At 43.3% G+C, this 14,068-nt stretch overlaps 1 protein-coding gene across 1 annotated transcript in view; it reads left to right on the top strand.

Annotated features, from left to right (window-relative positions):
• TAF1B (TATA-box binding protein associated factor, RNA polymerase I subunit B) overlaps window positions 1-14,068 on the top strand; it is a 913,471-nt gene that overhangs the window by 665,794 nt on the left and 233,609 nt on the right. Inside the window, exon 13 of the mRNA XM_078647821.1 lies at window positions 10,772-10,842. Within this exon, the coding sequence (XP_078503947.1) occupies window positions 10,772-10,842 (71 nt within the window). The remainder of the gene's footprint in view (window positions 1-10,771; window positions 10,843-14,068) is intronic.

Below are 14,068 nucleotides of genomic sequence, written 5' to 3'. Positions count from 1 at the left end.
ACATTCCATTACTTGCCAAAGTAATTGAGAATTGCGTGCCAAATCAGCTGAGCCATCACATTGACAATTTCACGCTATTGGACGACTGCCAATCAGGATTCAGAACAGGACACAGCACGGAAACAGCGATACTACATATTGTAGATGACGCATTACAAGCCCTAGACCACAATCGAACATGTCTACTAGTCCTTCTTGACTTGTCCTCGGCATTTGACACGGTTAATCATGAAAAACTACTAACCAGACTTCAGGACAGGATGGGAATATCTGGAAATTTGCTGAAATGGTTTGAATCATTCCTTCAGATTAGAACGCAAAGATTCCTGGTCAACCAGACACTATCACCATCATGCCCTAACTCAATTGGATTTTTGAAAAACAAGGGAAACCCAGCGGGTAGCCAAGAACCATGGGTATAACTACGTTATAGAAACAAGGGTTCCTAGCTTATTTGAAATAGTCACAATACAGTATAGTACACAATGGACTACTATACGTTAAGTTCTCCCTGCCCAGCCGGGCAAGGAATTTATTTACCAATCAATGTCAAATTTGATCACAATATTTTTCAGACAAGTAGTATGACACAAGCCTGTGCCGTACTTTGAAAAGGAGAAGATAGAGAAAAGTGAAAGGGGTGTTTTCAGGCAAGGAAAAAAGAGCAAGTCAGGGCACTTACAAATGAAAAGAAATAGTGACAGTGTCGCCTGGAGTGAAACAAACAATATCAATTTTAAAATGCTACATGTATGTACACTCATAGGTGTCGACGTTTCGATCCCTTCGCTCAATTAGTTAATTGGGATCATCAGCAGGACTTAAAAATTAGAGTTGCCTGAATGTAACAAAGCCTCTGGATGCGAGGTATTGAGTAAGGCGTCAGGCTTTCTTCGGGCACCCGAGGGTAGCGTCCAGTGGAAGCCAGGGGTACAGCACTAGTCCTGCTTGTATGGTTTAGATATATCCCATAGCGGCTTTTAGCCGAGCCATTGTGAGCTCGTTTTAATTCTTGTACGATTCCAAATGATTCTTGGGGTGAATTGGTTCTAGTTCTTGCAGCGCCGACTTGTTTAGCGGGCTTAATTAGTGGTACTGAGTGGTACACTGGGGGCTCGATGGCCGGGGTAACTGGGGACCAGTTGTCCACTCTGTATTCGATCAATGTCGCAATGTTGCGCGAGTCAGGTAGGGGCTCGCGTCTGGCCGGGATGCTTCGAAACGAAGCATCCCGGCCAGACGCGAGCCCCTACCTGACTCGCGCAACATTGCGACATTGATCGAATACAGAGCATCCCGGCCAGACGCGAGCCCCTACCTGACTCGCGCAACATTGCGACATTGATCGAATACAGAGTGGACAACTGGTCCCCAGTTACCCCGGCCATCGAGCCCCCAGTGTACCACTCAGTACCACTAATTAAGCCCGCTAAACAAGTCGGCGCTGCAAGAACTAGAACCAATTCACCCCAAGAATCATTTGGAATCGTACAAGAATTAAAACGAGCTCACAATGGCTCGGCTAAAAGCCGCTATGGGATATATCTAAACCATACAAGCAGGACTAGTGCTGTACCCCTGGCTTCCACTGGACGCTACCCTCGGGTGCCCGAAGAAAGCCTGACGCCTTACTCAATACCTCGCATCCAGAGGCTTTGTTACATTCAGGCAACTCTAATTTTTAAGTCCTGATGATGATCCCAATTAACTAATTGAGCGAAGGGATCGAAACGTCGACACCTATGAGTGTACATACATGTAGCATTTTAAAATTGATATTGTTTGTTTCACTCCAGGCGACACTGTCACTATTTCTTTTCATTTGTAAGTGCCCTGACTTGCTCTTTTTTCCTTGCCTGAAAACACCCCTTTCACTTTTCTCTATCTTCTCCTTTTCAAAGTACGGCACAGACAGGCTTGTGTCATACTACTTGTCTGAAAAATATTGTGATCAAATTTGACATTGATTGGTAAATAAATTCCTTGCCCGGCTGGGCAGGGAGAACTTAACGTATAGTAGTCCATTGTGTACTATACTGTATTGTGACTATTTCAAATAAGCTAGGAACCCTTGTTTCTATAACCTAACTCAATTGGAGTCCCACAAGGATCTACACTATCACCATCACTTTTCAACTTATATGTCGAACCTTTTACAGAGATCCTACGAAACTCAAAGATTTCCTACCACATGTACGCTGACGACACGCAGATATACATCAGGATCACATCACTGGAAGACATCAAGGTAATGAAGGAGGCATTGAAAGTATCATTACAATGTTTAACTAGCAATTACCTGAAGCTAAATGCAGAAAAAACGGAATTCCTATTAATCACACCACCGAAGAACTACACAGAAGTGAAGGAATGGACAAAACTGATAATTACACTAAATTGCACCCCTACTCTAGTGGACTCAGCGAAATCACTAGGAATCACACTAGATGAGAACCTAGACATGGAAGCCCACATCAAAGCAGTGGCAAAAATTGCCCGTTCCATTTGAGCTACATTAGGAAAATCAAACCATTAATTTCTATTGCGGATCTCAAACTAGCAGTCCAATCCCTGGTTATTGCGAGGAAATAAATCTGGATGTACAACCTTAGCAGGTCTACCTAAAATCTCCACAGCAACTCTAAAAGCATGTCTCAATGCAGCTGCAAGACTCATCGCCGGATCGAGGAAATTCGATCATATCTCTCCACACTTGAAAGCGTTAAACTAGCTACTGTACAAAGCCAGAATTCAACTAAAAATGGCATGTATTACCCCCAAAGCACTCCATTACAACACACCAAGATACTTGGCCCAGAAAATTGAGTTATCAGGTGGAAGCAGACCTGCCAGGAGTGCTAAGGAGCTGTTGCTGAGACCACCGATCTTCAGAAAGAAGAATATATATGATAGAGCTTTCTCAGGAGCAGCCCCCAGAATATGGAACTCACTCCCTCCAAACATCAGAAAAATCCCAAACACAGCAACATTTAAGAGGGAAGCTAAGATCTTCCTAGTGAGTAGGTTCCTACCATAATCAAGATAGGGCATCACTAACACCGTAACCTAGGAGTGACAAACAGAACAACAATGTAAGAAAAGAGAAAATCGCCAGCGTTACTGAAGAGAACATCGGACGGTACTATTCCGCACCTGGTTCAGGAAGGGAGACTACACAGGGAAAATACATGACAGAACTTATGGTATGGGAAGTTCCAGTACTCCTTGATACCAAACTTTATCTAACATGTCTGTTTATACTTATGTTAATATTTATTGCAGATTACCCAACTCATATCGTTGTGAAACGTCGACTATGCAAAATGTATCGCTAACCTACCTCATGTAATGTGAAGCGCTCTGATACCTAAGGGTCAAGATTTGCGCTATACAAAACTCTTTAAATAAAATTAATAAATAAGCATTGTCAGATGGTAATCGAAGCTTTAATCTGGGTCTATTGGTGATATATGTAAATGTAAATGTGTGTATACTTGTAAAGCGCACTATCACCTGAAAGGTATCTTGGCGCTGTATACCGCTGTGGAACCCTTCCTGGCTTTCCCTTACTGGACACCTCCAAGGTGAAGCCAGACATCCTAGCGCTTTCGGGGCCGTTGTGGAGATTAGGCAAGCTATTGCCCAGAGTTGCAGAGTGGGACCCATGATTAGAGTAGGCACCTAGGCGAGAATTATCGAGTCCGTGGACATTGAGCCCAAGACCCTGCCGCGTCGGGAATTGAACCCTGGTCCCAGGCCAGACCTCTGCCTCAGGGTCTACCGCTCTAATCGGTGAGCCACACTTCTCCACGAGTGCCCTTTGGAGGTACAGTTGGAATCTTACAACTCCTTATTTGATCTTTCACATATGGTTGATCCTGGTGCTAATCAAGACTTTGGATGATGTAGCGTACATGCTGTGAAATACTGTAAAGAAGTAATTTTTGGGGTTTGCAAATAATGCTCATAAAATTGAACAGGTGGGCGAAGGGAGTTGACTTTACAGCAACATTTGCAGCAAGATGTGTTGGCCGAGTGAACATTCACCATACTTGTACAACAAGAATAAGATCAGCTTGTCCATGTACTGAGAAAGCATATTAAGGCAAGTGGCGAGACTAACAGGATCCACTCAATGTCATCAGCTAGCCAAGGGAGTAGTAACTGTAATTTCCAAGCCTGGAAAGAATACACCAGGAAAACAAAAAGCACCTTTCCTGCTGATTTTCAGCAAAATGCTCTGTATTAGCAGAAAAAAGCAGGAAGTCATATAGCAGGCTGAGGGGCCATGGTATCAGTAGAAACATGATGCTATGGAGAAAGTTGTCCTTGAAGCATACAGGTCTAGGAATGATGCCCTGAACGTCTTACAGATCAATGTGATGGAACGCTGAGAGACGGAGCACAAAATGAGACTGGAACAGACATTGGGAACCTTCCAGGTATGTTTTATTCCACATCAACTACCTGCTTCCTGCAACTGCCCCCAACATTCCAGAACCTTTGAGTCTGTGATATATATATATATATATATATATATATATATATATATATATATATATATATATATATATATATATATATATATATATATATATATATATATATATATATATATATATATATATATAGTAACATACATGTTACTAGCTAACATAGAATAGCTAGATACCATCCCAACACCAAATTTGGCAAATGACAAACAAAGAAAGTAAAAACAGCAAACAAGTTACAGTAAGACGGATAAAAGATTAAATGCATCCCAATCTATACATAGCCATTCAAATAACGTGGCCTCCTGGAGGTTCTCTTGAGAAGCAGAAGACAATAAAGCTTCAAACCACAGGTAGCATTGTCCCCATAAATAGTAGAGAAAAGCTGATCTTTACTGACATCAGAACACTTTTCCAAATTGGAGTAGTGACCTTTCAAAAAAATAACTTACTTAAAGGTCTTAGTGACTCTATTAAGTCCAGAGAACTTTCACCATGGTTTAGAGCCTCCTGTGGCACAAATCTTCACTCAATCATGTATTTCACATGTATTTCTTTTACAGCATGTCTTTTGTCAAACACTTTGTTCCTCTCGACCATTTTGTCATGCTCACGCTTCCCCACGTGTCCCCCACAGAAACACACACACAACTCATTTCACTTCATTCAGGAACTTGCAGAGTGTTGGCTTTCCTTCCTCTAAACAAATCAAAAGCAAAATACCTAGTGGTAGCATTCAGAGCTAATCTGTATGCAACCATGCTGGCTTGGACCTCTTTTTTCCAATCAAGCCCACGGGATTTAGTAATTTGATTTTCTTCTTTTATAGTTTTATTAAACCTTTCTACCATTCCATTGGTTTGGAATGATAGCTTTCTTATGACTAATATCATAAGCATTCAAGTATTGTCTTACCTCTTGAGAGCAACATTTAAACATTATTATCTGCTAAAATACTTTTGAGATACCTTCTTTCCTGAAAAGATTCTCAAGAAAGCATAGACCAGCCCCAGAAAAGTCAGCTACACATCCAGTCTTAGGCTACCTTGAAATAGATCCACCACTACAAATAAATAAGGGTTCCAGCGTTAATCTCTTACAAGACCCACCAAATCCATGGCAATCTCTTGCCATGGACCATTGGGTTAATCTCTACATAACATAGGAACAGTTCTTACTTTATGAAGGTTGTCGCTTTACTTACACTCCTAACATTACCTGATATTTCCTTCAATTTATAAATCAAGACCAGGACACCAAAAAATAAAGCGAATCCTGACGATGGTTTTCACCATTCCCAAATGTGTCAAATACTCTATTACACAATCTACTAGAGGTTGCTAAACTGTCCTAGCTGAACAGCAGCCCGCCACACAAAGATCATTCATTCTTAATATTCCAATACAGTTTAACTGGGTCACTCAAAAACCTATTTTTCAGCCAATCATATATTTACATGGCCAATGTTTCACCCTGATCCAGTTCATTTTCCCACTCTTCCTGTTAGGTAACCCCGCACATAACCACACACAAACTTTTACCAGACCACACTTCATCGTTCACATCCCCAGCATTTTCTTCACCCACCTTAATAGAGTGTTTTTTGATGAATTCATCACAAATGTCAAGAGACAATCAGTTGCACTGTTATCTACTCCTGGGACGCATTCAGACCGAAAGACATATTCTTACAATTCTACAACACCTTTTTTGATTTTGGCTAAAACCATATTAAAACTTTTTTTGAGAACATTTCCTGCAAAGGTTATTGATCCATCCTTACAGTGAACGCCGAACTTACAGCTTCCTCTTCAATCACCAAATAATTTATTTTAACGCCTTTCAAATATCCAGAGGTACAAGTAAAAAGTATTTACTTTCCACTCAACAACTTTTAGAAGAACAGCTCCAAGACTTCAATACTGGCATCTCTAATTACCCTTCTTCCCATGACGGAAAACCTACGGATCTGGAGCGTACCTTGATTGAGACTTGACATTCTCAAACTCAGTCATACATTCTTTGGTCCAATTAATCTCCCCTCCTTTCATACAAAGTCTTCTCATTTCCTTGGTTTCAGACAGATTGGGTAAAAACTGTCCATAAAATTCATTCATCCCTAGAAATGAAAGTAATTCATCCTTTTTATGAGGAGCACACAGAGTACAGATAATTTCACTCCTTTGTTGGACCCAGAATGCCCAAATAAAGATATCTCTTTCCTGCCAAACAAACACTCATCTACAGTTAGCCAAAGACCTGCCTTCTTGAATGATTCCAAAACACTACAACTCTGTCATTATGTTCATCCCAATTTGAATCAAAAATAAGATTATCATCCTGAAAACAACACACACCATGTAAAGTCCCCAAAACAGATTGCATCACCCTCTCTAAAACGGAAGCAGCTGAAATTAATCTAAATGGCATACTTAAAATGTTTCAAGAAGCCATTGGTGTATCAAAAGCTGTAGGTTCCTGGGAGTGTGGATGTAATTTGGTCTGATGATAGGCACATGCTAAATCCATGGTTGTGAAGTATTCAGCATATGCCAACATCAATAGTTTCCTTATATGTGGCAGTTAATACTGATTAACTATAATTTCTTTATTTAAAACTCTCAAGTTGATACAGAATCTTATTGCTCTGTTTGCCCTCCTAGCCTACTACTCTGTGGCTTCCATTAGTTTGATTACTCCCTGTCAGTCCTGCCACCATTGGCGTGGGTCTCCCTTCCATCTTTCGCTTTTTGTCTCCTCTGTGTTTGCTGGTATTAGATGCTCTGGGCACTGTGCCACTGCCATTCAGTGCCACAGCGTGAATGCTCCTTATTGTAAATTGATTGCATGAATTGGTATTCCCATAATTGGCTCATTTGATTTACCTGTTAGTCCCTAGTATAGTGCATCGTGCGTGCCCAGGGCGGGTAGACAGAATGCTGCTGGTGGGCCATAAAGCGCTCATTGCGCCACCCACCGAAGCAGCTTGTAAAGTGGACAGTCGAATTTAGTATGCCTGAGCTCAGAATATTAAAGTACATATTTTAGTCAGGATTATTTTTATATTCTGTGTTTGAAAATACCACTTTTCAGAAAGTAAGTATTTTCTTGCTGAAGCCTTCCAGTGTGCTCTGCTGTTCTGTGTATTGGTTGTCTGGTTTTGGAGTGACAGGGCAGGCTGAGTCCAACCTGGATTGAATAGAGAGGTCTGCAGTTCGGGGTATGGGGATGGGTCCCACTTTGATCTGAGGAGGGCTGTGCCTGGCAAGGTGAATGATGGCTCCACCTCCCACTGTGCATCAGATGGCAAACCTCCTCTTCCTGAAAGGCAGGATGCAGCCTTGTAAACAAAGTGCTCCAGGACGACACCAAACTGGTTCTGGCTCGGTTCAGGGGTTTTGTGACTTTGGAGAACAAAGACTTTTTGGAGTATAAGTATCTGTGCAAAAACCCCTACTCAGTGTGTTACTTCTGGATGTCAAGACAAACCTCTGTCCGTGTAACTAGAGGGAAAGGACTTTGAAACTTTCATCCATCTTGCTAAAGCAACTACCCAAAGGGCTTGATTTGAGCTTGCCTCCTGCTGAAGTCTCAGGGACATTAGACTTCACCCATCAGCCGTCTGGATTCCTATTTGGGGGGATTCTACTTGCAGAGGAGGCCTTTGTTGAGAATTCCAGAGCCTGTGGTTCTACTGTGGGGAACGCGGGCTGAAACTCATCATTATCACTATTGTGGGCCCCTGCAGTTGAGGAGCTGTTGCCGCTGAGAGCCCGTATTTGCCTGTGTTACCAAAGTCATCGCTATCGCTCTTGTGGGCCGCTGCAGCTGAGGAGCTGTGCTGATGAGTGCCCGCATTTGCCGTCCTACGAGAATCATCGCTATCGCTATTGTGGGCCGCTGCAGCTGAAGAGCTGTGCCGCTGAGTGCCCGCATTTGCCGTCCTATGCGAATCATCGCTATCGCTATTGTGGGCCACTGCAGCTCAGGAGCTGTGCCGCTGAGTGCCCGCACTAATCACCACTGCAAGGATCTTGTTACCACCTGCGTGTGCCGATGGGTTACCCGCCTTTAAGCCCCGTCCCAGGATTATCGTGCGTGCACGCCGCAGACCGCTACAGCTGGGAGCTGTGACCGCTGCGAGTCCGCCTGTCATCACCGCTGCTTCCTTGTGAGGCTGTGTGCCGTACCCCTCTAAATCTCAGGCACATTGTGCATCACCGGGTCGTGTGGACCCTGGCCTCGAACTAAGTCCGTTCCCCACCCTTTTCGAGTGCCTTTATTGCTTTGAAGTGAATCTGTTAATATGTGCATTGTGGCTACTTGAGTGCTTTTAGCCTCGTATTCAGTCTATATAAAGATAACTATTTTTCTATAACTACTTGTGGTGCCCGTACTTGTGGTGTCCGTTTGTAGCGTCTCCCCAGCGTTATTGTGTATGGTCATAAATGCTTCACACACTGCCTCTGAGATAGGCCTGTCTGCACGTGCCACGTTACCACAGGGTTGAGCAGGGGTTATCAAAGGGTGTAGCCCCCTTACTCTGACTTAGGAAGAAGGATCCCTATTTGGACCTCGGCGCCAGCTGCTGCCAACTAGAGATCCCCATTTCTAACACTCCGACTTGCTTTAATCTCACCAACTCATTGCACACAGCATCCTGGACACTGAAAGGCATCCACCTCTTCTAAGCAACCACTGGAACAGCTCTCGGTCTGAGTTTAGTGTTATGAACATCTAACTTTTTTAGTTTACTTATCCTTCAATCTTTTTGAATACATCTGGAAAATCAGCACAATTATTCATCACCTGACGAACACATACCTGAGGATGTGAACTGGGATCCAAGTATATACTAAGATCTCTTTTATTGGACTACCTTAAAATACTCTCCCTTCATGAAATGAAATGAAATATGAAATACCAGTATTTGTAAAGCGCACAGCTACCTCCAAAGTGGTGCCCCGTCGCTGGGGTCCCTCGGGAAGATTAAGCAAGCTGTTGCCCAGAGTCACATGGTGCTGGACTGACCTGCCGCCGGTGCTGGGGATCAAACCACAAGCCCTAGATTCCAGCATCAGTCACCCTAGCCGCTGCGCCACACCTCTTCCACTTTAGGGCAACCTACATTTTCCAAGAAATCTTTGTTACTAGCTTACATAAAAGCTAACATAAAATAGCCTGATACCATAGAGGTCAGTAGATGAAGTAAGCTGTTTTTTCGATGTGTCCACCCAAATATTGTCCACCATGGGAGTGAAGGTCGCATAAATGGAATGAAGGTTTAGTTCTGCCCAGGCAAGCCAGCTAGTGATGATTGATTTAGGTCTTAGCCACTGTATTTTCTTGCATGACCAACAAAGTCTCCCTCTCTTGAAATAAATAGCGATAAGGACTATGTGGCTCATAAGTTGGCAAAAAGCTCTATCCAGCTCAAGGATCTCCCCAACTCTAGGGGAGTCTGAACCTTCATGGAGACATGGTACACAGTCCTACACTAAAGGGCTGCGCTCTGTAGCATAACTCTACTATAGGGCTAAGGCATAAAGGTTTTTGCTTTAAGTTACTACAGGCTAATAGATAATATGGGATGCATCAATCTACTGCTCATCATAAGATCTCAAGATAATTTTAAGAGTAAACAGAGTTTTTTTTTAATCCATGTTATCTGTCCAGTGTGTACACTTGCTATTGTCTAAAGGGAGTGGTTGAGGTTATTGCTGATACACCTATGAATATATTTGACAAGTTTAACTAAGCTCAAACATAGACAAAAACGACTTATGTTTAAGCATTAGCTAACCATTTACTTTGTTGTGTGGTGTAGAATAAACTGGTCAGTGCGAAATATTTTATAGCAGGGGCTACTTTCTCATTCAATAAAGTCAAATGGCCAATGACTGTACAATAGAAGGGAAATTAACATTTCCCTATAGGGTGGAAATTCAACTAAAAATTGCATTGGATTAAGTAATCAACTCAAGAACTCAAAATAGCTACATATATAAAATTATACAGGTGAGCAGCTTTAAATCTCAAATTAAGCTTGCTCTTGTATCTTACCTTAACCAAAGTTGTATTTAAGCAACTGTCATGTTGACAAACTTTTAAAATGACAGCTGCTTATGGCCAGTACCGTCAGAGCTTTACATGATAGTACTGGCCGTCTAGGTGCAACATTTGGTGGATTAGTGCTTACAACAATATATCTTTCTATGTGATCTGTTTTGAGACAGGCTTTTCGATATTTGTTGACTTTTATTGTTTTACCCTAACAGGTATACTTGGAAAAGTGAAAAAACACTCTTCTCTACACTCAGAACCAAACAAAATAAATATAAAAGTAAACGTAAGTAACTTTTATTTGAATCCTAACTCACCTGCTCCACTTCATTTATGTTTAAATGTATGTTATGTTAGCACTGCTTATATAGCGCATGGCTACCCCAGCAACGGGGCGTCCCAGCGCTGTGAACACACCAGAGAACAGAGCAGCACAGCAGGAGTAGAAGATTTAGATGGTAGAAAACAACCAGGTTTTAATCTGTTTACGAAACAGCATGTGGTTAGAAGTGGTCCGAGCCCCGAGAGGGATCGAGTTCCACAACTTTGGGGCCAGATACTTAAAGGAGCGGCCTCCAGCTCTACTCCTTCGGATCTTAATTGTGCGGGCAAGAGATAGATCTGCCGATCGAAGGGCGCGCATGGGGGCATAGAAGGAGCAGAGTCCCTGCAAAATTTGGGGGGCAGTATCATACAAGATTTTGTGAGTTAGACATAGGATTTTAAACTGGATGCGCTGTTTGACCGGCAACCAATGCAAACGTCGAAGAATAGGAGAAATGTGGCAGGTTTTAGGCAATGCAAACAAAATGCGGCCCGCGGCATTCTGGGCTCTTTGTAGCCTGTTTATCACCGTCAGATTAGAGCCAATCATAAGAGCATTACAGTAGTCTAGATGGGATAAGAGTAAGGCCTGGATTATAATCTGACGGGTACAGGACTCAAAGAAACCGAGGATGGGTTTAAGCGAGCGTAGGCGACCATAGCAGGTACCTGCCACTCTCTTAGCATTTTTACATTTTAATAGTTTAATAGTTGTGTTCTCATACGTGCACTTTAATGGCCCTAAAGGTTCATGATGCAGGTTCCACAGTACATCTTTGCCCCTGCTTTAGAATGAACTGTTATGTACTTCACGTTTTACTTCCTCCAACCTTTTAGGGCTGGAATCTATGTTGCAGTTGGTATATGTTGTATTCTGTTTGATGCATTACCACCTTATCTATCTTCATCATCACAGTTTTAGCATTCCGCTGGATTATAAAAATATCTCTAGCTTCTGTTTCCCCGATGCCGAGGTAGCAGTATCTCGAGAGGCACTAAGCTCTGCATACAAAGATGGCTGCACTATTTGTGTATTTTGTATTAAGACTATTTTTAAGGTCTTTCTTATTGCCCGTGATGAACAAGAACGTAATGGTAATATGTCAGAGGTACCTAAAGAATTACACTCTCACTGTTACAGGCCCCTGCTTGCTTATGTGGATGGAGCATTTCAGCTGCGGGCGAGGAGGTGTGTCTTCCTCTGTTGTATTTCTTCTGGTGACTGTACTCGTCACCAGAAGCAAGTATTATCCCTCAAAGCTTTTTATGTTAGCAGATATTGAACTAAGGACATGCCTTTAAACGAAGGAGGGAAGGCAGCCGCTGGGTGTGCACACGTCGGCAGGAAAGGAGCATTTGTGTGCATGCACTTTTGCACCAAGCCTGTAGAGCAGAGCGTGCAGCCACCCACGCAGTGCGGCTAGTAAACAGGCTGGAAAAACCAGGAACACTCTAAGCGCATACACGTACACATGCACGGATAGACCATTCAAAGCTCAAGGAAGGGGTTTTAACAGGCCCATGGATGGGTGTGAAGCAGTAAGCAGCTTTAGCACTGTGGCGTTCTTTACTACAAGAAAAGTCACAGCGATGGCACATAGAGCACTGTTTTAAGTAAGGGCAAGTCTTGTGATACTAGTTGTTCCTTGTGCATTGTACTGCTATGGTGTAACATAGACACATGCCTCTTTATCAAATTGAAGGGACAGCCGCTCCACCATTTTGTCCCGTTGCCTGAGGCCACCCTAGGAAACGGCTTCACTGGAGGTCAGCAAAGGATACTTATCTGGAATCTTTAGATGAGTCGGATTTGACACCAGGAAAACATTTCTACTTAATGATTTCCGTACAAATGTTTGCCCAAAAGCAACAGATGAATGTTGTGTTGAAAATGGAATATTAGAGAAAGTTAGGTATTTAAAAGAAAGGCATTAGGGCACTCATCAGAGGCAAGTTATTTTCTGATCTCTGTGCAAACACATGGTTGCACAGGGACCGGAATCACGAGTTTAGCGTTAATTACAGCATTCCTGCAATCCCCCTAGGAGAATTCTGGCAGGTTAAACTAGCTGAACGTTACTGGGGGGAAATACCCGTATATGCAGATGTTGGTGCAGCAGGCACCAGAATCTGCATGTCAATCCGCATTGGGATGTGGAAAGGTTGTGGTAGCAATTAATTAACAGCCCTGATAAATAATGATCCTCGGGAATCTTTTCTTATCAGTTAGAATAAATAACTCCTTCCCAACCAGTCCTCTCATAATGAGGGCCAAAGTCTACCTAAAAAACATGAGGCCAATGAAGTTTCATTGACTAATTTATTGTACTTTTAAAAGTATTAGCACCTGCTTGTGATTTTGTAAACTTTGTTATGTTATGTGTGTTTGCCGAGCCTTTGGCCCTTTATATTTTGCTGCCTGTGTTTGTGGGTTTGACCAGCTGTATGGTGCTTATAGGGGTGGGTGCTGCCGTTTCTCCTTTGAGCTCGGAGGGACCACTTTGCTTGCTATCTATCCCGTTCTAAGGCAGCCCATTCTTTAAAGTTCCCCTTAGTTTTATGAGGACAGTCCAGGAAGTGGCCTACAAGAGCCTTAATGGCTAAGCTCTAGTACACCAGAATATAGGAGGTTCCCCCAGTGGCGTACAGTAATTTTAGGAGGGAGGGTGGCGGACGGGATATACACGCACAATCACTCCCATCCATGCATTCACACACATGCACATCTCTGCCTTGAAGGTCCCAGGAGGGTTGGGACTACCCCTTCCCATCATTGGCTGACCTAAGGCAGCAGTCCCAACCTCATAAGAGATGAAACGGGGTTGCTGAGACTGGTGACCCCACCCCACTCTGTGACAAAGTGTCACTGATAGATACTCGACCCAGGGGCGTAACACAGGCCCACGCAGCCCCCGCGGTGCGGGAGGTCCTCTAGCTCCAAGGGGCCCCTCGGCACTGCACTGTGGCCAGAGAGCTCCTGATTGAGCCCGGAGGGGGCCCTTTAAGTACCGGTCAGGGAGGCCCCCTCACTTTTCGTTACGCCAGTGACTCGACCCTGGGTGCTTTAGGGCTTAAAACTGAAGCACCCAGGTCCTAGGCAACAAGTGACGCTACATCTCACACCGAGGGGGAGAGCCTCAAGAACCTTTGCTGAGCTGAGGAGATCACATGAGCTGTGACATCCTCTG

Source organism: Lissotriton helveticus, chromosome 6 (assembly GCF_964261635.1).
Source record: "Lissotriton helveticus chromosome 6, aLisHel1.1, whole genome shotgun sequence".
Classification (NCBI taxonomy): domain Eukaryota; kingdom Metazoa; phylum Chordata; class Amphibia; order Caudata; family Salamandridae; genus Lissotriton; species Lissotriton helveticus.
This window is presented reverse-complemented; position numbering and strand designations above follow the sequence as displayed.